General features: G+C 43.1%; 2 protein-coding genes across 3 annotated transcripts; both read right to left on the bottom strand.

The window, feature by feature from the left end:
* Window positions 1–13,002, bottom strand: LOC105902267 (monocarboxylate transporter 12-B-like). Its single transcript, XM_031579266.2, has 9 exons — window positions 8,208–13,002; window positions 7,422–7,535; window positions 5,932–6,423; window positions 5,154–5,257; window positions 4,606–4,749; window positions 3,998–4,267; window positions 3,187–3,520; window positions 2,285–2,544; window positions 1–1,761 (listed from the first exon to the last, which is right to left on the bottom strand). The coding sequence occupies exons 3-9, from the start codon at window positions 6,225–6,227 to the stop codon at window positions 1,556–1,558; spliced, it is 1,614 nt and encodes a 537-aa protein (XP_031435126.2). The 5' UTR covers window positions 6,228–6,423; window positions 7,422–7,535; window positions 8,208–13,002; the 3' UTR covers window positions 1–1,555.
* A 3-nt stretch (window positions 13,003–13,005) lies between these two features.
* Window positions 13,006–26,558, bottom strand: pank1a (pantothenate kinase 1a). Of its 2 annotated transcripts, none has more exons than XM_012829837.3 (7): window positions 25,838–26,558; window positions 18,834–19,186; window positions 17,973–18,226; window positions 16,156–16,332; window positions 15,204–15,327; window positions 13,859–13,984; window positions 13,006–13,491 (listed from the first exon to the last, which is right to left on the bottom strand). In XM_012829837.3, exons 1-7 carry the CDS (start codon window positions 26,082–26,084, stop codon window positions 13,432–13,434), a joined length of 1,341 nt encoding a protein of 446 aa, XP_012685291.1. In that variant the 5' UTR covers window positions 26,085–26,558; the 3' UTR covers window positions 13,006–13,431. The 2 variants fall into 2 exon arrangements, with proteins under 2 accessions (XP_012685291.1, XP_012685292.1); XM_012829838.3 differs by lacking the exon at window positions 25,838–26,558 and adding an exon at window positions 24,988–25,801.
* Window positions 26,559–26,960: the final 402 nt, after the last annotated feature.

Raw genomic sequence — 26,960 nt, 5'->3', positions numbered from 1 at the left:
TTGACCAGAACACAAAGAGATGTATTGTTTACATTACATTGTACATTACACTGTTTACATTACATTAACTGTTCGTTGAAATTTTAATGTATAAGGAAATCCTGACATGCAGGAGACATTCATAATATATTTTTTCCCTGTTTTCAGATGAGTTTGAATAAAATCTAATTCTATGTATTAGGCATGGTTGAGCTTATGGTGTGCAAATTCAAGCATATGTGATTAGATTTAGTTTTTCATGTCACAGAGGTAACACAAGGGGAGAAAAGGAGAAATTAAAGAACAACTTTAAAAGGAAATCTCTAAAATGCATTTATCCTATGTCTAAGCCTACAAAACCAAACTTGATCATATTGTCCTAGACACATCAAAAGGACTGAATTCAATGGGGGGGGGGGGGTCAGAATCAGATACATTTCAGTAAGAAAACATAACCCTTACCAGTTGCCCTGCGGCATCTAAAAAAATATTAAGCTATCTAGCTATAGTCTAACTTTAGCTGGACTTGAACCAGACCAGGAAGTAATGTAAACAACAACAAATGTAAAACAGATTGAAAAAACTAAAGTAGGGGAATGTATAAACACTCTATTTCACATCACAACACAATCAAATTAAACAAATTATTTAATCTGCTGATTTGGACACGACTGCTGCTTCACCATTAGTGATGTCCTTGAAGAATTTACAGTTACATTAAAAAGGGGCCATTCCCTTCCCTCTGTTTTGACTGCTTGAATTATTAATACCTCCATCTGTGGAATGTTACAATCATAAACATTACAACATTACAAATAATATGAAAAAAAAACATCACCCTGAGGAACAGGCACTGTTTTTGTTCACATTAGATACAGTATCTATTATAGATACTTATGGATAATAATCATAAAGAAAAAGGATATTGACTGATGTTTACATACACTAAACGTCCCTAGAAAAAGGGACACTTTTGCATGACATACTGCTTAGAAGAGCCAGCCTAATGTCATACGACATATGTAAGGGATAATGTACTGTATAGTCCGGCGGTCATTATAGAAAAATAAATCCCGACGGGACGAACAGGACCCCGACGCGCAGACCTAATAACAGACCTGCAAACTTTCTGGTGGCACATTCAAGTCAACAGAACCTTTTGTAACATTCTGAAGAGCCGTATAATAACATTTGGTATGTTGTTCTTCTCACTTCATCAGACAGGTTTGGCATTACAGGCTCTGGTACTGTAATCGTACAAAACATCACTGCCTAACTGGGTTCTGTATCTTTCTCAGAGATACGTGGCAGGAAGCAAAGTCTGTCCCCTCTGGAGAAATGTATAGACAGAATGTACATTTGAATGTATCCAGTCTAGGAAACTAGAAATGGCACCAGCACTTTAAGGTCTCTTCATGGAATTCAAGGCCAGTGCTATGACATGAAATGCTTTAAAATCCCTTTTCAGAAATGCTCTGAATTTTGGCTGAAAGCAAACCGGCTCTAGAGAGATCAAAGGTCATATTTCACGTAAGTATGGCCATTGTACACAATAAAAAAAGGGCTTCGGATGCATTCAGATGGTGGAGGCAGGAGTGTTTGGATCCTGACGTAGGGCCGGCTCTAGGGTGTGGCCAGATTCTGCTCCACCAACGCCAGAGCGGCCCCGGCAACAGTGCTGGAGCAGACAAATCGAACCCAGAACCACAGAGCTGGACAAGACGGAGAACCCGCTCAGCACGAATGTGGCCATGTAAGAACCCGTTTGGTCCACTAACCAACCTGTTCATAGAAAGGAAATGAACGAGAGACAGAGAGAGAGAGAAAGAGAGAGATAGAGAGAGAAAGTGCGGTAAGTTTATACATTTGACTATGATTTTGTGTTCTCTAGTTCGCCCTTCGGCATGCTTGATTTAGAGCACTGATCATAAACATGTTTAGCTTGGTAGCTGGCCAAGGCCCTGGGATGCCTATAGCAGAGATCGCGTTTGATCGATGTCCGCTGACAGCCCCTATGGATAAGGGCTAATGTGAGCTTATAGCTACGAGGGAAAAGGAGGGGAATGGGGAGGAGGTGGGATACTGGAATGCTGGAATGTGTTCCGTGGTGGGCAGATTAGGAGGGTTTAAATATCTTGGAAAGCGGAAGTGGGGTGAGCGACAACTGTCAATCATCTTACTCAACTTTGTTTAGAAAAACGTCATTAGTTTAGAACATTTGTATTTTTTTATGTGTAAACCTAGTAGTAAGTGGGTGTAGGTGTGTGCATGGGTTTGCATGTGAGATACTCTGGATGGTGCTGACCTCCGATTGGTGGACTGATGAGGTATGGAATAGCATGCAGGAAGTAGACCACACCCAAGGCTGAGGAAAGGTAGGCGGGCCCCACAAAGTCAGACGTCAACACGGGAATGAGAGCGACATAGGCGCCGTCGAAGTAGCCGTAGAGTAGAGCGAAGGGCACCAGCAGTGGGAAGCTCTGCAGAAGCGGCACCAGGAAACAGCTGAACCCCTCCAGTCCCACCGCCAGCATGTAGCTCACCATCCGGTACGGCCTGAGACAACTGAAGAAATGCTCACAGTTTATCGGCAGTCAACATGTCTCTCTTTTTTGTCCAGTCTTTAGAGCATGGAAGCATTTTATAGACCTGGAGAGACTGACAGGTTACCACTCCCATTCATTTCAAAGGCCAATGCTATGCTAGTTACTTCAGCCCGGGAAGTACAAAAATGACCACAGATATCTTGCTTCACCATCAACTGAGCTGCAAATGACCACGGATATCTTGCTTCACAATCAACTGAGCTACTCCCCTACCTAGAACTTAACTTGCACTTACAGTAGTTTCGTCCCTGCACCCTGCCTGCTGCACTTTTTATTAATTTCTTATGTAAAATAGTATTTATTGTTACACTAGGTCTTTATTGCTCATAGCTTGATTGTTCTCTCCTTTGTACGTTGCTTTGGATAAAAGTGTCTAAAAAAGTGTCTGCTAAATGACTAAATGTAAATGCCAAATGACTTATGACCACAGCAACCAAAACGCTACATTGATTGGCCATACTTGTGTATAACTGAAAAAAAGCCTATGGGAATAAAACCCTCTTGGCACCAAAATTTCTGATGCTAACTGGCCCCAGCTAACCCTCTTAAGCCTGACCCCCTGGTCTATAGCCATATCTGCCAAGAAGTAAAGAAATCTCACCTCAAGTCAGTCATCCAGCCAAAGGTGATGTTTCCAACAATGCCGATGACGCCCAGGATGGAGATCAACAGCGCCGCCTGCTGGTGGCTCACCCCAACACTGAGTGCATAAGGAACCAGGTACACAAAGGGCACACTGCAGCCGTATGCCAAGAACAGGAAAGACACAGACAGCAACAGGAAGTCCGGCATTAGCAGAAAGCCATACTCTTCCATGGGGGGCAGGCAGGGACAGCTCCTGTCGGATCCAGTTCTGGGCGAGACCCAGTTCATCTCCAGCAGTTTGGCTTCCACTAGCTTAGTGCCCTGTAACTTTGAGTCACATAGCTTAGCATCTGTAAGCTTAGATACTGCTAACTTTGAGTCCGGTGATGTTGGGTCTGCTGGTACTGAGTGTTCAACCTTTGTGCTTGGTGGAATTTGGGTCAGTGGCTTTGTATTTTCACATGTGGTATTTTCTCCGTCAGAATGCTTTGACAAAAAGCACATATTGTCCGATTTTTCATCCATCACATGCAAGCTCTCTAAATGTTCAACCTTTGTGGTTGGTGGATCTTGGGTCACTGGCTGTGAGTCTGCTGGTTGTGTATTTGCAGTGTTATCTTCCAAATGTTTTAGCAAAAAGCACATACTGTCTGACTTTTTATTCATCCTGTGCATACTCCCTGCTGACTTCTGATCAGCTTGTTCTACATAACCTTTCACATCACCTGCTCGTTTGCAGTCCTTCAAAATTTCACCCACAGGTTTTTCATTTGTGAGCTTTGAGTCAGGTAGCTCTACGTGTTTTAGCTTAGCATTACCTTGTTTACCATCAGGTAAATTCACAACGTATCCCTTCTGCTCCTCAAGTGGTTTCAGCAGGGCAGCACAGACGCACAGGTGAGAGACCAGTCCACCCAGTATGAGAAGCGCCCCCCTCCACGAGTAGTACTCTATCAGCAGCTGTACGACTGGGGCCAGCACAAACGTGCCAATGCCGCTGCCAGACATGGCGAGTCCATACGCCAGAGCTTTCCTCCTACTGAAGTACATGCCTACCATGGCCACTGCAGGGGTGTAACTAAGAGCAAATCCCATGCCTTTAAAAAGAAGGGAGACATCGATTTAGATGATAAATGAATTCAAAAAATGAATAACAAACTGTGATGAATCCCTATTTATACATTGTGGTTTGTAAATGTATTTATACTCTTTGCATTGGGATCTAAAAACATTGTGTGTAATCATGGACGTGAAAATTCTTCAAAACGTTAACTGAACGAATCATTATCTGTGTCAGTCAGAAAATCTATGCCCTACAGACTGGGAAAGCTTCATGCAGAACTACCCCCACCACAATACAAATCTCATGTTCCACTCTTGAGAGCCCACTCACTGTTGAGAAAAAGACATGGTGCTTTCCTCTACGTAAACAAACCTGTGAGGATGCCCAGACTTAGATAGAGGAACTCTAGACTGGTGGCAAAGGAGCTCAACACAAGGCCAGCGGAGGACAGGATGCCTCCCATCATCACGGCCGCTCTGTGAGACAGACGGTTCCCAATAAAACTACCCAACGGAGCTGCAACAGTCAGAACACAGAGTATTTTAGAGAGGCAATGCAAGTTCATTTAGATAGTACAATTCATATACATTGGTAATTCAAAGTGCTTTACAAATGGTAATTGGTCATTGTAAGTGCTTTACAAATACACTGGTAATTCAAAGTGATTTAAAAATGAGCAGATACAAAAATAGGAGATTAGAAAGAAAAAAAAGTAAAGAGGGGAAGAAGGGAGAGGGAGAAAGAGATTTTTAGACAGCATTTACGACCCTAATTACAACTGACATGACATTTAGCACGCTAAATCATTCATATTGTAACCCTAATAAAATAGAAATGCATTAAGTATCTTTAGCACGCTAAATCATTCATATTGTAACCCTGACAAAACAGAAATGTATTAAGCAATTAGCCACACCTACCACATAACATGGTCATGCAGTCGACTGTAGAGTGGATCCAAGCAGTCCCGGAGTAATCTCTGGAGAACTGGAACTGGAACTCCACAAAAAAAATGGAGACACACCTGAAATGACAGAAGGACATTAGGGAAGCACCCTTAATGGAATAATTAGCAAAAGGTCGAAACGTTTGTTGTTCCGTTCTATTCCATATCTGGAAAAATGTGACCTGGGGAAAATCCTACATAGTCAAACAATTTATCACATACTGATGGGTTTGTTATTGCTTTATAACAATACTGCAAAAATCAGCCTTAAGATCAATTCAAATTGTAAGGAAACATGTGTTACTTTAAATGTGCATTTCTCAGTTGGTTGAGCTTTGCCAAGCTAAGAGTTTGAAATTATGTAACAAAGGATTTTAGGTCAATCAATTTTACACCTAGAGGGGTTTAGGGCATATGAACACAGGAATTTTAATTCCCTCTTTCTCTAAGACCCTGTTGTCTACAACACACTCTGGTGGGTCTGCATTCAGTGAACAGGCAGTTCATATTGTAATGAAGTGCACAGATATTGGTATTATGTTCATCAGTGACAGACCATTCTTTACATTTCAAATGAAAATGTGGTTACTTGGTAACAGACAGAGTATGCACTGGGATTGTAAGCTGCAACTGGCTCGGAACTGACGGAAGGTTCTGAGGCACTAGAGGTTCAGATGTCTTCCATTCTGGAACGCGTTTGCTCCTGTTTGGAAGGACCTGTTATGTTAAGTGTTCACCGAATACAGACTCACCTGGTTACAGCACGAGTACAGATGGTAGTGAGGAAACAGCTGGCTACGATCATCCAGCCCCACCCCCCATCAGGAGCCATTGCAGCGGGGTGCTTGACGGCCCCAGCCATGCCCCCCCCCCCCCCCCCCCCCCCCTGTCCTATTAGCTCTAATCCCCTCAACAATCCAGGCAGTGGCCACCCGATCCTCGGCCCCACAGCTCTGGGTTTCTCTCTCTCTCCCCCTCTCTTTCTCTCTCTCTCTCTCTCTCTCTCTCTCTCTCTCTGTTGTGTGTCTGCTCTTCTTTTCTCATGCATACAAACTCTTCATGATAAACAGACTGTCGGTTTGAGAGGCACTGTTTCCCTCTGTCTTAGACAGGTAAGCATGCTGATACGATGATCCCAGTTCTTCCATCACTTCATTTTACCCTCACACTTGCTTGTTCACTCTCCATTCACTTCCTCTATTTCACTAAATGACTTTCAGGGAGGACTCTGATGAGGGAGAGATCTGAAAAAGGGCAAAATGAAGAATTTGATTAATAGCATGACTTTGTGGAAAGCTGCAGCCTTTTTACACAAAACAACTTCTCCCAAACACATTCTAGTGTCCTGACTGCAGGATCATCCTGTTTTTTGTTTTGTATTCTCTTGCTGTCTTTTGAAAAGTGAACCCTAAACACTTGTTCAGCTCAGTATGCATCTTAATTAGCATATTAATTGCTCCAAATGATACTGATGACAGTGTGAACCCAAACAAAGGCTGACTCCAGCCGGGGGACCATGAGATGATGATGAGCCTCGGGGGAGAAAAGGGTTGTTGTTTGCTGGGACCCATGCACAGATCTGCAACGTGCAGCCCTGACAAAGAGGGGGATTCTAATTCTACCACTCCAGTCTGCTTGTGGGGAGCAGCGTGATTATCAGCTCAAACGTGACCGTGCAATGTTTGCGTCCTGTCCTGGTCCTCCCCTAGGCACCACGACACAACAGCACACCACACATGTGACCGTCTGGCCGTCCACTCGCAGTCACAGTCGCACGCTCGCCCCACCCTAGTGCCACGGGGAATGCCAGCTGACCACCGGTGGGGGTGAGGGACATCTTGTCCGTCCGTGCGATAAGAATGGAGGTCTCAAAGAGTTACATGTCAACAAGCAGGGGAGTGTTGCTTCAGTTACAGCGCATGTGGAATAATTTAGTCTGAGTTTATCAAATGGAAACAGGAACGGGAGTCTGTGCACTGCTACTACTGCAGTCATTAGACACAGTGATCAAAACCAAGGAGGGTGGCCTGCCTAGCTTCTTCACGGTTAGGCAATGACTAACAGGCATTATTATCACCAATCAAAAAGGGATGGGAGATTTACATTGGGGTTGTTTTTTGTCCAAATTTGTTTCCGGGGGGAGGGGGGCATTTCATCACTTTTCCCACCAACTGGAGCCCTGGTCATACACGCTAATGCTGGGTGGTCCACGGTCTGGAGGCACCATTAAGAACTCACCTACCTATGGAGAGAGAATGAGCTACTGCATCCCATCCTCCACACCTTTACAAAGGTACAGGTAGCCTAATGCTAGTTTCCAATGGGGGTGAAATGGGGGGAATGACAATGCCTCCTGCTAACACAGAAGATGCACAAATTAAGAATAAAAACGTTTAATATGAATACATACATGATTTTTAGATACTGGCAACGTATCCTAATAGGGTAATTTTTGAGTATATCATAGTCCTTGTGAGTTTTATGTATCGTGTTTGTGGGAAATGGGAGATATTTTTTGATTTTGCTTTGTCGATGTTCCATTTTGTGAGCAAAACATTGGCCTAACACACGGCATGTTTTAAAGACTTAGTTGCTCTTTAGGGGAGGAGGGCGAAAAAGGTTAAATAATCCAAACAAGGAGCGAATCGATTATGCCTACACGTGCACTACATACTTTACCCTGGTTTGTGTGTAAATAATATAACCAAAATTCTATCTTGAACAGAAAGTGTTTTTTTCCAAATTCAGTTATAATGCTTATAATGTTGGCTTCACAGGGTATTTCAACAACTATATCTGTAAGCCATCTATAGGCTACTGGTGTACAGTATAAATCTCTTCCTTTAGTTAATGTGTGACAATAAACCGCATGGAAAGTAATTTGTCATACAGATTTGTAGTAGGTTACTTTAGATTATGAACTTATTGAATACATCGCGCTACAACAAGAGCAAGAGATTCCAATGACAAAACTAAAGCTTGTAGTAAAAAAAGTTAAGTGTAAATACGACAAAGCTTTAACACTTACTTGAGGTCCTGGGAAAGCCCTCCGTAGCTCGACATGGTCATAAATCCAGAGGATCCATCACTTCTATAGCTGCCGCTCTACAATAAGCAAGTATTTTTGTAGAAAGTTTAAGCGGAAGTGATGCTTTTGTTGCAAGCACTGGTGGCTTGAAAAACTCCTCAAACGCCCCTATCCCATGCTCACCTCTTCACCGCCCAAAGAACAACAACATCGCACTTGAATACCGTCCGCAAACCAAACCAGTTCATCACATCAATCCATCGCTCGCTCGGTTACTAATATTGTCTTTTCCCATGGCTTCAATCACTACATTACACTGTTGTCAGTTAAAAATAAGAAATACATTTAAAAGTGGTTTTGCTGACTGACACAAGGTTTGTTTAGTCTCAAGTAGTAAACACTGCCACATGGGGTAAATGGCAAAATACAATCTAACCAAGAAATCATTGGAAATATCAATAACTAGGCTGTAAAAATGCTGGGGGGGGGGAAGTATCTTCAGCCATTTTTGATATGTTAATGTTTAGGTTTGACTCAGCTAATTATCATGTAAATTTAGAGTAGCTTTTTAGGTATTACTTTACTTGTCCTTGTTTTGGAAAGCTACCAACTTCTGTAAACTTAAGTAACTTGGTAATAAAAGCTACTGGAAAGTATTTCATGTTGAAAAGTCTTTAATGTTGCGCCAACTCGATTCACACTTGTACTAACTTGATAAAAAAAAAACTCAACTAACGTCTTTTTCAGTTCTCTAAACTAACCTTTTGTAGTCGAAATTAATTGACACAGGATGCTGACTCAACAAACTGCATGTTGTATCCACTATTTTAATTAAGTGTAATAAACCTGACACTACACGTTGACATAACTTAACTCAGTCAAAGCAACTAGATAACTTGACCAGGTTAAGTTGAGTCAACAAATCCTTTTTTACAGTGTAGGTAAAAAAAAAACGTACATGTTAGATACCATTAGTTGATATTGACTTGGCTGTCAGGTCTAAAATAGCCTACAGCCTTCATATTTTTGTTTGATTTGCGTGTTTGTAGATAGATAGGGCAAAGGGTAAAAGCATAAAGACCACTGACCATTGGCATGTGTTCCTACTGCACTTGTTGGACCCAGGTTTAGGACTATGATCTTCCTGACTATATTCATAAAAGTGCTGCTGTGCATTGATTCGAAGGAATAAAGATGCCAACAGAAAGTTTGCAAATAACCTATGCTTACACATATTTCCATTAACATTAACATTAACATTAATGCTATTGTTATGAATTCAAAACCTCCAGGGGAAAAAACACACCAGCTCAAGTAACACCACAAGACAATGTTTCTTTTTTTAATGTTCTTTAAAATCCAGAACATACTGTATCCATCTCATCATAGTCAACTTTCCTTAAAGTACAGCCAGAATGTTAAGCATTTACACACAAAAAAACTGGTTAGGAGACAGTAGGACTTGTAGATGAAGGATATTTACAAAATCTGTACATTCAGATCCACAGGATATGGATCCATTGGTTCCAGATTCAAAGGACAGTACCATTTATCCCAGAGTACAGCAGGAATAACTAGTACAAGTTCCTACAGAACACGGAACGACTAACACACATAAAAACTACTTTGCATGTGCATAATTTGCAACATTCAGGAAAGCAATCGAATACTGTTACAGTGTTATCAACATTTTCAAAAACATAACCAGAGGATCAGTGAGTAATATGACTGCATAACAAAGGAGACACAAAGCCTGGAAAAGAACTGAAACATACCGTCAGGACCAGTAGGGACACTGGCAGATAAAAGGCAGGGGAGTCTCTCTTTCACACTCACGCACACACGCAGACACTCACACACACTTTTCATCTTCCTATCTTCATCTTCAAAAGTAATTTTGCAAAATGGTGTTTATAAAAGAATGTCCAAATAAGACAGCTCTGGGACTGTGTACTGTGATGGCAAAGGAACGTGCATGGCCTCGATGTTTTCCCTTCAGGGTATAATGAGATCCATTTAATTGAAAACACATTAAAAAGACTACGCAGCCTTTGTAAAGATGTTTTCATGGATTGGAAGTTTGTAATTCAGATACACGCACACTGGCTTTGGGGCATCGCACTAGCATCAGAAGGCCAGAACAGCTGTGCAAAGATTTGTATTGAATTGTACTTGGTTACTCTAAGATAATAATGTTAATTAATTTATGTTTAATGATAGGACACCTCACATAGTTTACACCTCTGTCTGTCTGTCTGTGTGTGTGTGTCTGTGTGCGTGTGTGTGTGTGTTGTGCCAGCACTAAGTGAGATGTACATGTACCTGTCTTGGATTCAGATGGGTACGATGACAGATCAGGTGGATAAGCTGTTGATTGATAATTATAACCTGTAATCTCCGCCAGTGTGGGTAAATATTCCATTTCAGGAGAAATATGTTTTCAGAAAAAGTGTACCAAAAGAAATACGTTTTATTATATGGCTTCTCAGAATGTTGCGAAATGATCCATTGAATTGAAACTTCTGCTGCGCTGTTTGTCCAATCTGGATTTATTTTCCTATATTTCCCAGTGGACTGAACATGATCCCTTCCATAGCACAATGCACACTGAACACTGTTGCTAAGGAGTGGGGAGATCTGACTTCACCTTGAAGTTAACCACAAATGAGCCAAATCATAGTGCTTACACAATCTCTCAAGCCACAGTGAGGGCATTTTCATTGTAGATATTTGAAAATCACTGAAAACAACAGAAAAACACCCAAACCAAGAATGAAGTAAATGAACAAAACACTGCATTGGGTACTACCAGAAACATTGATACTTCTCACAAGGAAAGGCAGACTAGATTATGGATTTTGAAAACAATGCAAGCCAGTGTTGATGAACAATGATAAGTGTGCACATGTAGAGGTCAATCAGCAGTAGTTCATCTCACACAAATGGAAATACAGCAGAGCAACAGCAAAAATAAACCAACACAAAACCATTCAAGGGATAAAAGTGACCCATGTTTTTCAACTGCTCATGAACCGGGTCGTCAATGCTGCAGAACATCCTTCGGGCTCATTTTGTACCCTGTGACAGATGGGTCTAACATAGCTCCAGCAGTTTAAAAAAAAAAGAAAAAACATGTTACACGTGCTACATGTGTTAAAAGGAAATAAAATAAAACAACAAAACCATGAAAGCAAAACATTAGACATATGGTATAAACACAAACAACAACAACAAAATTCAACAAGACAACCAAAAAGACCAAAAATAAAAGGCAACCAAACCAGTCTTCGGAGAATGGGGGTAAAATTACTGCGGAATTGCCTCCGCGCTGTTTAAAACTCATATTGACAGTACTACCAACACCAGTGTACCCAGGGTTAGCTAAAACCTGAACCCTGCCTGCCTTTACAGCACTGAAGACCAGAGACATGCTCACAGTCTTTCCTCTCTGAGGGCACAGTGTTGGAGTTAGAGTTAGCGTTACTTGCTAACATAGAGGCAATAACAGACAGACATGAGGACAAGAAGGCAACAACACATGTGGGTCATAATAAGGGCAGAGATGGTAAGACAGGGAGACTGTGTACATCCAGAGGATCAACTAAAGCCAAAGAACAAAAAAAGAGAGAGATGGCAGAGGTATGGGCAGGACTATGTCACCAAGACAAAAATGACCAGCCAAGAACCAAGAGTTTCTCAGCAGACACATTCTGGCGCAGACTGGTTAAGTATGTTCCAAAAATAAAACAACTACTACCTGGCAGGTCTCAGCTGCTAATACACAGTGGCGATGACCACACACACACACACACACTAGTGTGTGTGTACGAGGAAGGTGGTTGTGCCTGGCAACGTTAGCTCCTTGGATAACGGTGATGGCTGATGTAGGAGACATGAGAGTGAAGATGGATGAAAGAAAGGGCACACTATCTTGGAAGATGGAAAGACAGGATCAAATGAAGAGAGGAGAAGGAAAGGTGAGGGGGAAAAACAGCAGAGGCTACAGACGCTCTGAACAGCTTTGTAGTTCCCCAAAGCACAGATTACCCAAATGCCACTTCAGACCATTGAAGTTTAAACTCAGAAAACTGGCACTCAACAGCACCTCCTCTCTGCTTCGTAATGCCAATGTGCTTAGGATAGGAGCACCACCTGTGAACCGGCTGCAGTCAGAGGCTAAGGGCGGATGGATCCAGCGATCTCTTCATAGTAATGGGCGAATAATGTGTCCCTTGCAATAATGGAAAGATGTATGGATAGGACTGAGAGTGGCTGTGCAAATACATTGGTCCCGTGCTGCAGAGCTGTAGACCCGGTCTCTTACCCCCTCCCCTTAGAGCCTTTCTCTATGACGACCACAGGCCTAATAGGTGAACCCTTATTCAGCCACATTTATCCATTTTCAAACCAGCATAATAACTTAAGCCAAACATCTGACTGAAATACAATGCATGGACTTGGCAATGTATGTCTTTATATAAAACTGCTGAGAACCTTAACTGCAATAAATAAGCAACCTCACAAGGCCCTTCCATTGAGGTAACGGGGGAGGCTGCTTGTCTCACACCGTAGTAACCGCTAGCCACACAAGATAGAGCTGAGGGGAGGGAGGGAAGCATAGATTAGCTGAACAGGAGGTGATGCTATAAACCAAACTAAGCCTCAGGTGGCAAGAAACACAAACGTAGGAGAAACAAACAACGAGAACAACAACAACAGCATCCACTGACATCTACAAGTCAGGTAGTCCACATTTGAATGGGACATGTGAAAAATATTTTTTTTGGGGGGGGGGGGGGGGGGGGGGGGTTTGAAAGAAGGAAGGCTTCTCTCTCTGGTGTACAGTACAGCCTGCCAGGAGGTTCCAACCCTCATTACATCTCAGCAGGTTTGGCATTTAGTGAACACTCTAAAAAACACATTTTTATTAATATTTACATGCAGTACCAAAGAAACACCAAAACAGAAAAAACAGACAAAACAAAAACAAAATCTTGTGTGTCTCAAAGACAGAACAAGGCCTTAAGTTAGTCATATAAAACTCTCTTTTAAAAGGGGTCCGGAGCAGGGAAGGGGAATAGTGTTTAGAATATTTACAGTTCAATTATTACATGGCTTCTCCAAGTATTCCCAGTTTTCCCCAGAATTCCCATTTTCCTGTGCAGGTCTCCATTAGGAAACCATTCAGCAGCTTTTGTCTGGGCAGCGGTTCAAGTGTCACTTCTTAAGCTTCCTCCGAAGACTTCAGCAGCTCTAGAAATGCCCCAACGGCTCCGAAATACCCCTGAGGGTAAACACAAACACAAACCACACCATGAACAACAAGTACACAGCTTTACGTACAACTAATGCCAAAGACACTCCACCATTAAGAAAATCTAAGCCCATAGAGTGGTCAATCACTCAGAAGAAAAAGGACATCATTGTGTGATTCGGTGCTTAGCAAAATATTCTAAATTAGTGTATATTTACAAACACTACTTAACCCATCATCTCAAAACCCAACATGTTACCCTGATGAGAAAGTGTACATATTCAGAACATGCTGTTATTTATGAATTTAATAATTATTTATGTTATTATCATCTAGCATATTATTTACTTATTAAGACAGAACAGTGCAGTGAATCAACGCTCAAATCCATGTGTACCTCATGCTCTAGGAACAGAGCCTTGAGCTGGCCCTTAGACCAGAAGTCCATGGCGTAGGCCAGCAACTTGGTTGACACTGTGTTTATCCGCAAGAAATTGCCCACAAACACAACTCGCTCAATTTTCTGAAAGACAAAACAAGGATGTCAGGGAACACACGCTTCTTTTTTGCGGGCCGATACACTATCAATAGATAACCAGCACGACATTATTTTTTATCAAGAACGTCCTGATGAGATCAAACGTGTTACATCATTCTAAAGACAATATCTTAAGGTGATACCACTGGACATCAACCAAAAATTCATTCATTTTCAGTAACTACTTAGAAAAAAGATGATGCACATTTAGTATTTAGCACAATTAGTAACTAAGTTTCTTTGGATAGTGTGCATAAGGAAAGAAAATACATACGCCCAGCAGGGGGCGATATACGAAAGCCAAAAGAGAAAGGGAAGAAGGGGGAAGAGAGAGCAGGCAAGAGTGGAGAGAGCTTAATTGAACCTATATCTCTGTTTGTTTGTGTTTGGAGGTAGTGTTTGCATGTTTGAAGGTATTTGGAGGTAGCGTTTGCGTGTTTGGAGGTATTTGGAGGTGGTGTTTGCATGTTTGAAGGTAGTGTTCTCCAGAGCAGCACTGCAGGTTCTGTGTCTGGGCCGCTGATGTTCTGAGCGCTCTGTTAGCCCTGTACAATGCTGCTTGATCACCAGGCTACAAGGCAACACTGTAGAGAAGCTCAGAGCACAGAGAGCTAGTATAGTCTGCTAACTGGCCAAAGGCCGACACACACTCAACCTTCACTCAGTTAACATTAAAGGAAACCTTAGAGGTGTAGTGTGTGTTTTTTTGTGTTCAGGGAAATCAATTGGTGAATGTGTTCACATTGTCATGCTAGTTTATACACAGCAATCACTGGATGTACTATCTAGTTCACTGGAGTCAACGTATTTATTGTTATCATTAAATTATTATTTATTATTATTATTATAACTTATTACGGAGAAAATAGTGAATAGGTGTAAAACTGGTATACTGCACACGTGCAGACAGTGCACCAGTAATGGCTACAGATAGATCATTAAGTTTTTGTACACGGTTATGCGAATGGGTAACAGCTTTGTACCTCACAATGTAAGAGTTTTTCTAGTTCATATCTCACCATGACCTGATTTGTAATGCTGCTATTCCTAAGTACTCCAAGTACTTTATGAAAACATAAATTTATGAAAACATGGTCCGGAGATTCAGATTCCCTAAGGGTTTATTTTCAGTATTAGTTTAGTCTGATAAGACACACAACGCAGACACAAAAATTCAACCCTAGCGGGCCGTAATCATCAATACCTCATTGACTGCACACATGCGTGCGATGGAGCCGATGTTGTTGGTGATGGTCACCAGAGTCGCTCTGGCTAGGTCCTCTTTGGAGATGCTCTCTCTCTTCTCTTTGCTCATCATGTGCCCAAAACTAGACGTAAAAACACCACAAGACAATGATCACAATCACATCTTTACATCTACCTGGATTGAACTCACAGGAACTCATACGGCCCTGATTTCATTCACGTGCAACTGGCAACGTGCAGAGGAAGCGAGCAAAGTCTGCGAGCGCCTGAACTAAAGCTAATATAATAACTTGGCAAATTCCTTTTGCTTATTTAATACCATGAACAAGATCCTAAGGACAAACATGTGTGGGTCAGCACAATGAGAGTACAACTCTGAACAATGACGAATGACCTGCCTACTAAAGTAAAGGTTAACGCCCCAAACCTATCCCTCAAAAAGGCAATTCGTTCGTATCCAGAGGGACAAGTTAATCCACATGCTTTGTACACTGACACAAGAGAACATTGTTAAACTCTGCCGTAATACTTCTGCCCATGCACCAGAAGGTTTCATCATACATAGCACTCTGTGCTGCAATCGCATTACATGACAGGGCAGACAGAGATTTATCACAAAGCGCTGATTTAAATAGAGGTAAGAGGGTGGGGAGGAACCAATCATGCCCCTCAGGTGGCTGAGGCCCCCTCCGCTTTCTGGAGACACCCCCTGCTCTCAAGTAACCTTCTGTAACTCGATGATGCAAGTGCACGTACACCCCTCACATCATTCATACTTGAGCACACACACACACACACACACACACACACACACACACACACACACACACACACACACACACACACACACACACACACACACACACACACACACACACACACACACACACACACACACACACACACACACACACACACAAAGCTTTGAGTTCTCAATTCCAGTGTCTCACCTGGAGGCCACAGCCGACCCCTGCAGACCGAAGCGCTCGTAGTCCCCCCCGTAGATGTCCTTCACCAGCTTGTCCACGTTGGAGCTGTCACCTTTGCTGGCCATCTCCAGGGCCTCCTCAAAGGTCTCGCAGCCCGTCAGCAGACAGCACAGGCCCAGAAACGTGCCACCACCCAGGCTGGAACACACAGACAGAAACAGAGGGGGGGGGGTGTAAGCAAGGAGATTTATGGCCAAATGAGAGAAGCCAGTACAGAGGTCACATCATTCATGCTTAAGAATAGCCCAAGAACCCCCCACCCACCCACACCCACCCCACCCACACCCACGCACACGCACACTCACACTCACACTCACACTCACACTCACACTCACACGCACACTCACACTCACACTCACACTCACACCCACATGGATTAGTCTCATCAGTGTGTACATAAACTCTATGCTCAGGCACTGAATCCCTCAGGCACTCTGCTGTAGCAGCTGTCCTGTTACCTCGGCCTGAGGTTTGTTCACACAAGTGGACCCCCCCCCCCCCCCCACCCCCACCCCTCCCTTTCCACTTTCATAGTAAACTCCACTGCATGACCGCTGGGCACGCGGGCCAATCTTACACAGGCGAAAGCTTTCAGGCAGCAGACATAAATACTGTGCCCGGGGTCGGATCTATTTTTGCCACGTCACATTTCTGGTGCCGTGGGACTGCAGGCTGGATTTAGCCGTCGCCAGCGTCAGGTCACTTGTCACCCAGGATGGTTGCACACTGGGCACACCTTTAAGCTCCACGAAGCCTACTGTTATGGTAAATGGTAAATGGACTGCATTTATATAGCGCTTTACTACTCAAAGAGCACTCAAAGCACTTTACAGATGAATGCCTCAGACATCTACCCATTCACACACTGATTGCAGAGGCTAATATCTAAGGGGCCAACCTGACATCAGGAGCGGTTGGGGGTTCAGTGTCTTGCTCAAGGACACTTCGACACTTGGTGAGGAGGGATCAAACTAGCAACCTTTTGATTGCTGAACGACTCCTCTACCTCCTGAACCACTCGCCAGATTGTATGTTCAGATGTATGCAGCCAGATATACTGAAGTGAGCACAGTAACCAAAGACCAACCAAATGTGAGGTTGAGGCATGACAGCCTCCAGCTCAAACAAACACTGAAGACTGATATTAGGCAAGTTTGTCAATGTCAGAGTTATTTTATAATCATCTTAGTTTCTCTCTCTTGTTTTCATCTTACTCGCATGCGTCGATTAGATGGTGAGAATTGAGAAGAACAGCTACTGGGTGTTTGAAAACAAAAGACAATGATTGGGATCATCATCTTGGTCATCATCTTCATTCCCTGAAAATGTGACCCAGAGTAGTTATGGAGGAAAATGTCAGTGGTCACACTTGTTTGGTAACACATAAATCCACACAGCACTCTCACAGAATCACATTTACAAACACACCATTTTGTCTACTTGTCTATTGATGTTCTACGGAGAAGGTGAAAGTCATTTAATGTCTCGGACAGACCATGACTGCAACTAAAAACAGCAAAAAAAAAATGAACCAGACTGCGAGGCAGCAAAAAAAAAAACACCCTCATCAACTAAAAAAAATGATGTAATAGTCTTGTTGGAGCTTCACCGCCCAACACTGTCTAATGCAGTCACTCATCTCAAGCGCACCCCTATTAAACAGCCCAAGTATAGTTCAACACCTGGCTGCCCCATTCTGAGTGTGAAAGAACAGTCTAAAAAAAGCTCTGCTTGTCAGGAAACGAATGAACATCTCTGGCTCGTCTGCTCCCACTAACCTGGTTCCTGTGACGCGTTTGTAGTTGTCCTTGGAGTAGACGGCCAGGATGCTCACCCCTGAGCCAATGTTGACCAGCAGCATGGGGAAGGGGTTGTCAAGGCAACAGGGCTTCTTGACACAGTTCTGGGTGTCTGAGGGGTTCTCGAAGTAGTAGCACTCGGGGTGCCCGTTGAAGCCTACAGAGTCGACGTAGAGCAGGCCATGGATCAGGCAGTCCAGCTCATCCAGCTTCAGCAGCTCCAGATCTGCCACCTGCATTTGAGAGAGAGAGAGAGAAAGAAAGAAGAGAGAGAGAGAGAGAGAGAGAGAGAGAGAGAGAGAGAGAGAAAAAAAGAAAGAAAGAAAGATGGAAAGAAAGGAGAGAGAGAGAGAGAGAGAGAGAGAAAGAAAGAAAGAAAGAAAGAAAGAAAGAGAGTGTGTGTGAGTCAGAGAGAGAGAATGACAGAGAGAAAGGAGAGGAAATTGGGTTCATGAGCAAACAGTTGGTTAATAGTTGAGCATTGAGTGAGTTACTCAGCAAACACAAGTGTGAGGTTACTCCAGTACAGTCACAGCGTTTCTGCACCGCTGGCTTCCATGAGGCAACCTCAGTCACCCAGACATGACTTGCCCCCATCAGGCCAGCAGACAACGTCCTATCACAAAATCCATTGGTCCTTACAGTAGGCTTGGTCAACACCTTAAAATAAGTATAATAACTGCAATCATGGCAAAAAGCTAAGTATTACACACACCCACGCGAATGGCTTAATGAAGAGATGTTTTGTAAAAAAGAACACCTTAAAAAAAGTACATAATAAAATTTAAAAAAAAGCAGTTTTTAAAAATAACAGTATAACGTGAGGCGTTCACCACCCACCGTCATGAAGTCGCTCTCGAACTTGTAGGCGCCTCCGCCGGTGGCACAGAGGGTGGTGTGGAGGCTGGAGAAGTTTTTGTCGCTGCCCATCTGGATGAAGCGGTGCATGGCCAGAGTGGGGAAGCGGATGAAGTGCAGGTTGCCGGTGCGGCCGCAGATGGTCAGGTTGCGCAGCTCCAGGTGCACGTCGCGGACGCCCGTCTTGCCGTAGGCCGTGTTGGAGGTCAGGTAGCGGCGGATGCTCTTCAAGTTCTCCACCTCCTCCTGCTCCTCCTCCGCTGTGATGTCTTTGGGCTCGAAATAGACCAGCTTCACCAGCGTCCCACCGATGTCCATGCCAAACCAGGGGAAGGCTGGTAGTGCACAGAGGGGAGCAAGAAAAAAAAAGAAAAAAAAACAGCAAATTAGTTCCCAAATCATTTTACAAAGAAATACCCATCTGACTCAGCACCATAAGACAAGAACAATGACAGGTTAGAGGGAATCCCAACACCAATATCAATATCAAACCTAGTGAAGCAAAAATGCAAGTTTTATAAAGCCGTCCCTTTGCATTTGACTCAGTTTTGCTCAGGTTACATTTACATTGGACCTGAATGTGGCAGCAATGTTTCAAGCAATTGCCCTGTCTCTTTAGTCATGCAGCTACTGAATACAGTTAAACAAGGCTTACTGGCACCTTGAACAAATGTCATATTGTCAGTGTACCCAAATGGCCTCAGGATAGTGTTACTAATTACATAGTTTGATAGCTTGATGATAATATAGATAAGATGACTGGCAGATAGATAATACTCGTACGTATAAGCAACATATACGTATAAGTTATTCGTAACGTATAATACGTTTATCATTGTGTTAATCTTCCTACCTCACAAGCACAGCCGTCACTGTTTTTGAAGTGTAACAACTGCTTAGGCTATAAATGGAATATTCGGGGGCCGGACTACACTTAAGAGCCCTGAGGTAAATAAATAAATAAAGCACTTAAGCTTTGTTTTCCACACAGGCACAGGCAGGTTGCGACATATTTTACAGCATGAACGCTAATGAATGATGACTACGCCAATTCTATGCAATGCAAATGCCCAGCCATAAGGTGACAGAACACGAACACTCCCAGCTCTCCTGCAGTTATCCCCCAACTGTGCCGAGCACTGCCATCTGAGCAAGCAGTCACATTTCCTTGTTCCCTGGCAAAGGTTAGCCTGCATGTATTCAGACTGCCTAGTTTCCTTGTTAATGTCTAGCTAGAATCGGTTTGAGGAAATTAACCTTGGAAATATTTAGCCATCAATGAGCAGTAGACAGGTTGGGGAGAAGAAGACGTACAGACATACAGAGGGGTATCATGCAGAGAGAGAGAGATAGCATGAGAGGAACAGAGAAAAAAAAAGAGCGTGATTGAGGGAGAGAGAAAGAAATGGGCAAAGGAGAGGGAGGGAAAGAGATAAGGAGTGAATTTGATGACATATGAGGGGAGATGGAGTTTGCTCGAGCACGTTCACAGGTCAGTGGGCCGTCTCCAGAAGTAGGTTAATGCAAACGCATCGGAGAGGTGCACAAGCGCTGAGCCAACGCACCCGAGCCAACGCACCCTGAGCCAACACCAGCGGCCACACAACAGAGAGTAGCTGTTGCCATGGAAACACTGTCCGAACCACAGAAAGGGCTCTTTGACAGAACTCATCCAACCACTAAAATAAGTGACACTGGCCGCAGTAAATTGGATAGATTTTGTATGGAACACAAGCTTATTGCTGCATTGCAAAATATATTGACTATTTCCCACATCTACGATCATTTGATATGAGAGTTACTTTGATCTGACCATTATCCACAATCCTCTCTTTATAAATCACTTCTATACGGTGGTGGGGTGTAAAATGACCACTACACCATTTTTTAAATAAGTCAAAAGTCAAAGTCTGTTTTATTATCACACAGCACACAACACCACACACATGCATTTGGCGGCGACACAGGACACACACACACGCATGGTGATGAGGTCGCCGGTGAAATTTTCCTTCTGCCTTTAACCCATCCTGAAGTCCTTGTCCTTCCTCAAGGGGCTCCAGGAGCAGTGGGCAGCCTTTTACGGCGCACGGGGACCAGGCCAAGTGTTCAGTCCAATCATGGTCAGGGACAGGACAGGAGAGCGATCTTTTTCTGTTTGCATGTTTTTTTGTTGGGGTTCTATGTGGAGGAAACCCCTTGTGAACACGGGGAGAACATGCAAACTCCACACAGAAAGGCCCGGGAGATAACCCACCTGAGCACTGAAGGTCTGGGGAGGACCTGCCCCCCAGAGCCAACAGCGCCCAATGCGGGAATCGAACCCATGACCTTCTTGCTGTGAGGCTACAGTGCAAGCAGTGCAAGCAACTGAGCCACCGTGCCACCATAAATAAATAAGCCACTGTATAAAGGGAAGCTATAAAACACATCATCTAAACTCCTACCTGAATTAGTGTATATGGTCAATGCATGCGTATCTTGTGTAAAGGTCAGTAAGTTAGGTCGGTAGTAAACACTAGAAGACAGGCACATGTTTCTTAATTTCCAACTTTGTAAAATTGCATACCAGAGGCTTAAACACAAAGGTAAAACCCACTCAAACATCATTAAGGAGATGTTGCATGAATTTATTTTACAAAAAACTGACAGCTCACAGTACAGCAAAACCAGGCTTCTAACCAGGAAGCCTTGGCCACTACTCTGATCATTCAACTTATAAATTCAGTGAGCCATGATGGCTTATAACCCAAACTGTCTATGGACATAATGTTCCAAAGTTCACTTGGAAAAATCTATACAACATCTATAAAGGCCAATTCATTTTATGAGATGAACAGTTGGATGAACAGAGGTGAAATGTTCTCATATCAGCGAAGAGGACATTAAGATCTTAGCTATAAAACCATGATAGCTTCCCATCTGACCTTGCAGTATCTATGCAGTCCAGCTGTCTGAAGTTGTTCATTTGTTGGTCTAGTCAGAGGGCGTGACACTACAGCTATATCTAAGATAACACAACTCGCTGTGAAATTATTAGGCTAATATTTAACGAGCAATGATTATCAAGAAAGCAAAATTAGAGGAGGACGTGATTTGAAGAGAAGTTCAGACAAGTTCCTTCCAAGTAACAATTTCCTCGCACTGCAGTTTTAGAATTCTTTTAAGTGTTCTAGAATTAATTTATGTTCTATGCATTTTTTCATCTCAAAGACAGAAGGCCTCTGCAGACCAGCGGCCTACAGGATACAACAGTATCCTATGTATCCACCCACCCTAAGAGAGAACGCCATTGATATGTCCAACCTGTCACTCGACCCAGATCAAGGGGAAGCCACTGTATCTGAGGATGGGCTCCTTACATTATATGGGATCCTTATCACATCTGGATATAGCTCTGCTCCAAAAAGAGACCTGTATTGGTCACTTGACACTGATGTACACAATGAAAGCATTGCAGATGCAATGCAGAGAAATCGCTTTGATGAAATGATTGCCTCAGGAATGTGGTTGAGAACACAAAGATCACTGACGACCCATTCTTTAAGGTAAGGCCCATCTTCCCTGAGCTCAATCAGTCATACAAAGTCATGCCATTTCAGGAATGGCTGTCAGTGGATGAAAGCATTATTCCATACTATGGCCGGGATGGATGTAAGACATTTTCGAGAGGTAACCCAATCCGTTTTGGATACGAGCTATGGGGCCTTGTGTTCAACTTCATGTGCCTCAAGGTTGCAAGTTCTTTTATGACAACCCTCTTCACTTCACTTTCACTCCTCTGGAACAGTGAGGCAAAATAGTCTGCGTGATGTCCCATTCAAGCCACAGAAGGAGTTCCCCCGGGGTTCTGAGGTTCTGACCCAAGGAGACAAGTTGCTTCGCCGTTGGAAAGACAATAATATTGTCACAACGGAGGAAAAATGCATCAAGACTTCTGTCAAGATATGTGCCTTTGACTAGGTCCCACAACCAAAATGCATTAACCGATACAATGAGCACATGAGTGGTGTAGACCTTCACAACCTACAAGTTTCAAGACACCATATCTCCATCGGGTCTAAGAAGTAGTATTGGCTCATCTTTGCATGGTCTCTCAACAGTGCACCCGTACTGACACGTCATGGATGTTTTTTTTAATTTTTTTTGTCTTTACTCTCAGTATTCATATCAGTGTTGTAAAAGGGTTTTTGATATGCCAAATAATCACACTAAAATGTGATAAGGCATTATAGTGGCAGGGCTGGGCAGTGCCAGTTACTAATGATACATGATTTGGATATTTTCATGTCTGTGAAATATTTGGGATTAAAGGTAAAAGACCTGGGTTTGAGTACAGAGCATAGGTCAAGGAGTGTGAGGTCGGATCAGGGCAGTGGTCCAGTGAGCCGGTGACCGTGGAGACAGCAGGCCATGGTGTGACAGCGTGACGTTGGGATCAACGCCACTGCACATGTGGGTGAAAGGTCTGTTTACCTCCCCATGCTGACGCTCAGAGAAAGAGAGAGAGAGAGAGAGAGACCACAGGAGGAGGGAGACTGACAGGCAGGTCTGTGTGTGAGGGATAAAGAGAGATTGTGTGTGTGTGTGTGTGAGTCAGTGAGAGAGAGTGTGTGTGTGTGTGTGTGTGTGTGTGAGTGAAACAAAGAGAAAGAGAGAGGACAGAAGGGGAGAGACAGGGAGACGGAATAGCAGAGGGAGAGAGAGAGAGAGAAAGACAGGCAGAGGGAGGGAGAGAGGGAAGGGAAAGAGAGAGGGGGAGAGATATAGAAACAAATGGAAGAAGAAAGCCGGGGGGAGAGAACAGGAGTGGAGGAGAGAAACAGAGAGGGAAGGAGAGGGAGTAGGCCAAGCTGAAAGATGATAAAGAAAGTAAAGCATAATTAGGGAGAGTACAGTAATTTAGAGCGAGAGAGAGAGATGAAGGTGAAAATGTGAGGCAAAGAGTTGGACACACAGCACTTCAGTCCAAAATCAAATCCTATTCTATTCAACTGGTTCACAGGAATTCCATGAGTGTATTGCAGCAGAAGCATGCGCACACACACACACACATACACACTCACATGCACACACACACACACACACACACACACACACACACACACACACACACACACACACACACACACACACACACACACACACACACACACACACACACACACACACACTCGCATGCACACACACACACACACACAGATGAGCATGTTTCAAGACTCTATGGTAAAAAATGAATTTCAGATGAACAAATGTATGATCTGCGTGACCTTCCCCTCTGTCCACACATATAATTACAGTGACCCGCAGAGTTTACTACAGTTCATCAGCCTTGATCGCACTTTTCAGAATTGGTAATGAAGAAAAAAAACTGTAGCCTCACCGCAAGGTCAAAACAATACTGTTAGAACTGAGAGTGAAGAGCAGTACCATACAGTTAAATGGATGGTAAGACTCTGACAAACGAACTTCAATCAGGTTGAGTTATTTGCAGGATTGTGATCCATGCACATTAGAATAGTTTTTTTTCCCCCCTCCTTGCATTATTTGTCAAAATCGTGCAAGTTCGACAGATAAAAGGTCACAAAAATATCCAACTTAATAGTAAGCAAGCATATTAAAATGATAAGTAGTTAACTTATTTCCATCCAAAGGTCACCATATACCTGCTATACTCAAGCCAGTCATCAATAACCACCATAGGCAAGCCTGCATAAAATTAGACAGATCTATGAAGTAAACATAAAAAGTGACTGGGATTTATATAAATAAAACAACAAAAAGACAGACTGAACAATCCTGTTGCAAGTGGGGGGAAGTAAGTTACAGCACAACTCTCTGGGTTCATTCTTCTAACCAACACAATTAAGAGATGAATCAATGCAAAACCCACAAACAAGCTTGGCAAATTAATAGATAGCTAGGTACAAATGTCACTGTAAGTCTTTCTGCACATAATTCCGTTTCCATTAAAAAAAAACGGCAGATGCCATTGTACACTAACAGGATTCACTTTTGCGAACTCATTTTTTAACACTACACTAATTGAACTAGGCCTACATACCAATGAAGTACGTCCATTATGAAGTGTGAGCGAAAATATTTGCCCCTGTATAATCTATTTTGTAGGACTTACCTGGTTTTTTGATGCTAATTAGTTTCATGATGTGATGCTCAGGTGAGCAAACAACGTTACAGTAGGTTAGTTAAAAATAGATTGTCAGCCTTGACACCAGAATACGTTTTTATAAATCCTTCAATTATAAATCCTGGCAATCAAACGATACTTCGCTTGAGGGTGGTTTTCTCGCAGTGTCTGAGAACCTCGAAAGTTTATGTTTCTTAGGGAAAATAGCAGGAAGGGGGAATATTCTGCATATTTACAATAGGTGGTTCATTGGCCCCTTTAACACAACCTCGCGCAGCCAAACACTGAAACCTGATTGGTTGAAATACGTCAAGCCTTTCTGTCTCAAGTGATTTCCACACACCTCCTGACTCTCGGTTGTCCAATCACAGAAAGTCCTGAACAATCTCAAAGGTTTCACAAAAACAAAGGAGGACATGAGTTTTTAAACGTGCAACCTACAGAACAAAATGTCAAAGGCACATCTGACTCTGCTCAAATAATAAACATTATCACTGGAACAGATAAGAGAGATGAAGACTGCAAAATTAGCATCTAAAACCGACTGTATGTTTATGCAGTAGAGGGACACCATGCTTATATTCGGGCAATAGCCGTCAAGACCGAAACTGTTGCTCAGTAGTCCAAGGAAATCAATCAATCGTGTAATAATTATTATGATCCCGTCACACTGAGACATTCCGCAAAAGCAGCAAACAATCCTAAAGTCAATGTCAGCGTTGTAACCAGGTAGCCTAGTCATTACAGCCACGCTGTTGAGATCTGAAACATCACATTAACCCAATGACACAGTGCCAACATACATTACAATGGAATACCATGTTATTTATGCACTTACGCGGTCTATTTTTTTTCACCGAGTCCACTCGTCTCCGAAGTCGACACCTTTTAGCTGGCGAACCATTAGTTTCTGGATCATAATGAAGATTATGGAAATTGTCAGTCACATTGGTGCTGCAGCTACCATTCGGGCTGTAAGGGTTACAGCCACTGTTACCAAGCTGAGACCTAAAGGATTTCTGCAATCCGTTTGAATAACAAGGACCAGATCCTTTCTGGTCCATTATTGTTTTCGCTTTATCCATTGCTAACTGGCTAACCTAACCTGTTCTAGGCTACTTTCACGTTGCTAGTGCACTGACTGTAAACCGGTTACCAGCCTCCGCCGGAGGGAAAGCTTTGAGCATACACCTAAAATAGCAAGCAATGCTAAACGGTCGACTAAATCATAGGCTTATTTCGAAAGCTTCTCTTTAATTTGATGGCAAATCCTGTCAATACGACGGGGAGACACAATCGATATCACTTCGTCTGTTCGAGGTCACTGTCGGTCATTTTCCTACTTAGTGTAGCCTAGCCTACTCCGCGGTTGCCGCAGCTTCCCAGTCAAACAGCCGGTGTGCTACGTCACTGATAATGGCTCCCTGAACCCGTTTGCCTTCTCACGGGGACAGAACAGGACAGGAGCACAGCGAAGTATGATGGCGCGTCAGAGCTATTGCGTAAATACATGTACAGAGGCACACAATTACATGATTAGGCTCCGAGAGATAGAATGCGATGTTTACTGCTAGATAACAAAAACTAATAAAAAGTACAGACTGTTTTGCAGTGTGCCATCAATATGAGGGACTGCACTCTCTAATCCACGCAAATATTCGTTAAAGGTTTCGTCCGGGATTCTAATCCCATAACATTTTGTCAAATTCTGCGAATTGCTACTCAGGGTCCCCTAGCTGTCTGTGCAATGTTTGCACTAAAACACTCCATGTTTTCGTCAACAGCTGTTTTTTTAATGGGAAACAAACACAGTGGCTCGGAACGAGCCACAAACCATCCCATCCAACCAAGATGGTGCTTCAGAAGCAGGGATAAGAGGGGTGTAATTTCACTGGCTGTTAAGCACAGAAAACAACCTTCCGCAAAACCGAACAGACTGCATTTTGAGTTCAGAGATGCAA

Source organism: Clupea harengus, chromosome 13 (assembly GCF_900700415.2).
Source record: "Clupea harengus chromosome 13, Ch_v2.0.2, whole genome shotgun sequence".
Classification (NCBI taxonomy): domain Eukaryota; kingdom Metazoa; phylum Chordata; class Actinopteri; order Clupeiformes; family Clupeidae; genus Clupea; species Clupea harengus.
Note: the sequence above shows the minus strand (reverse complement) of the source record. Positions and strands in the feature narration are given on the sequence as shown.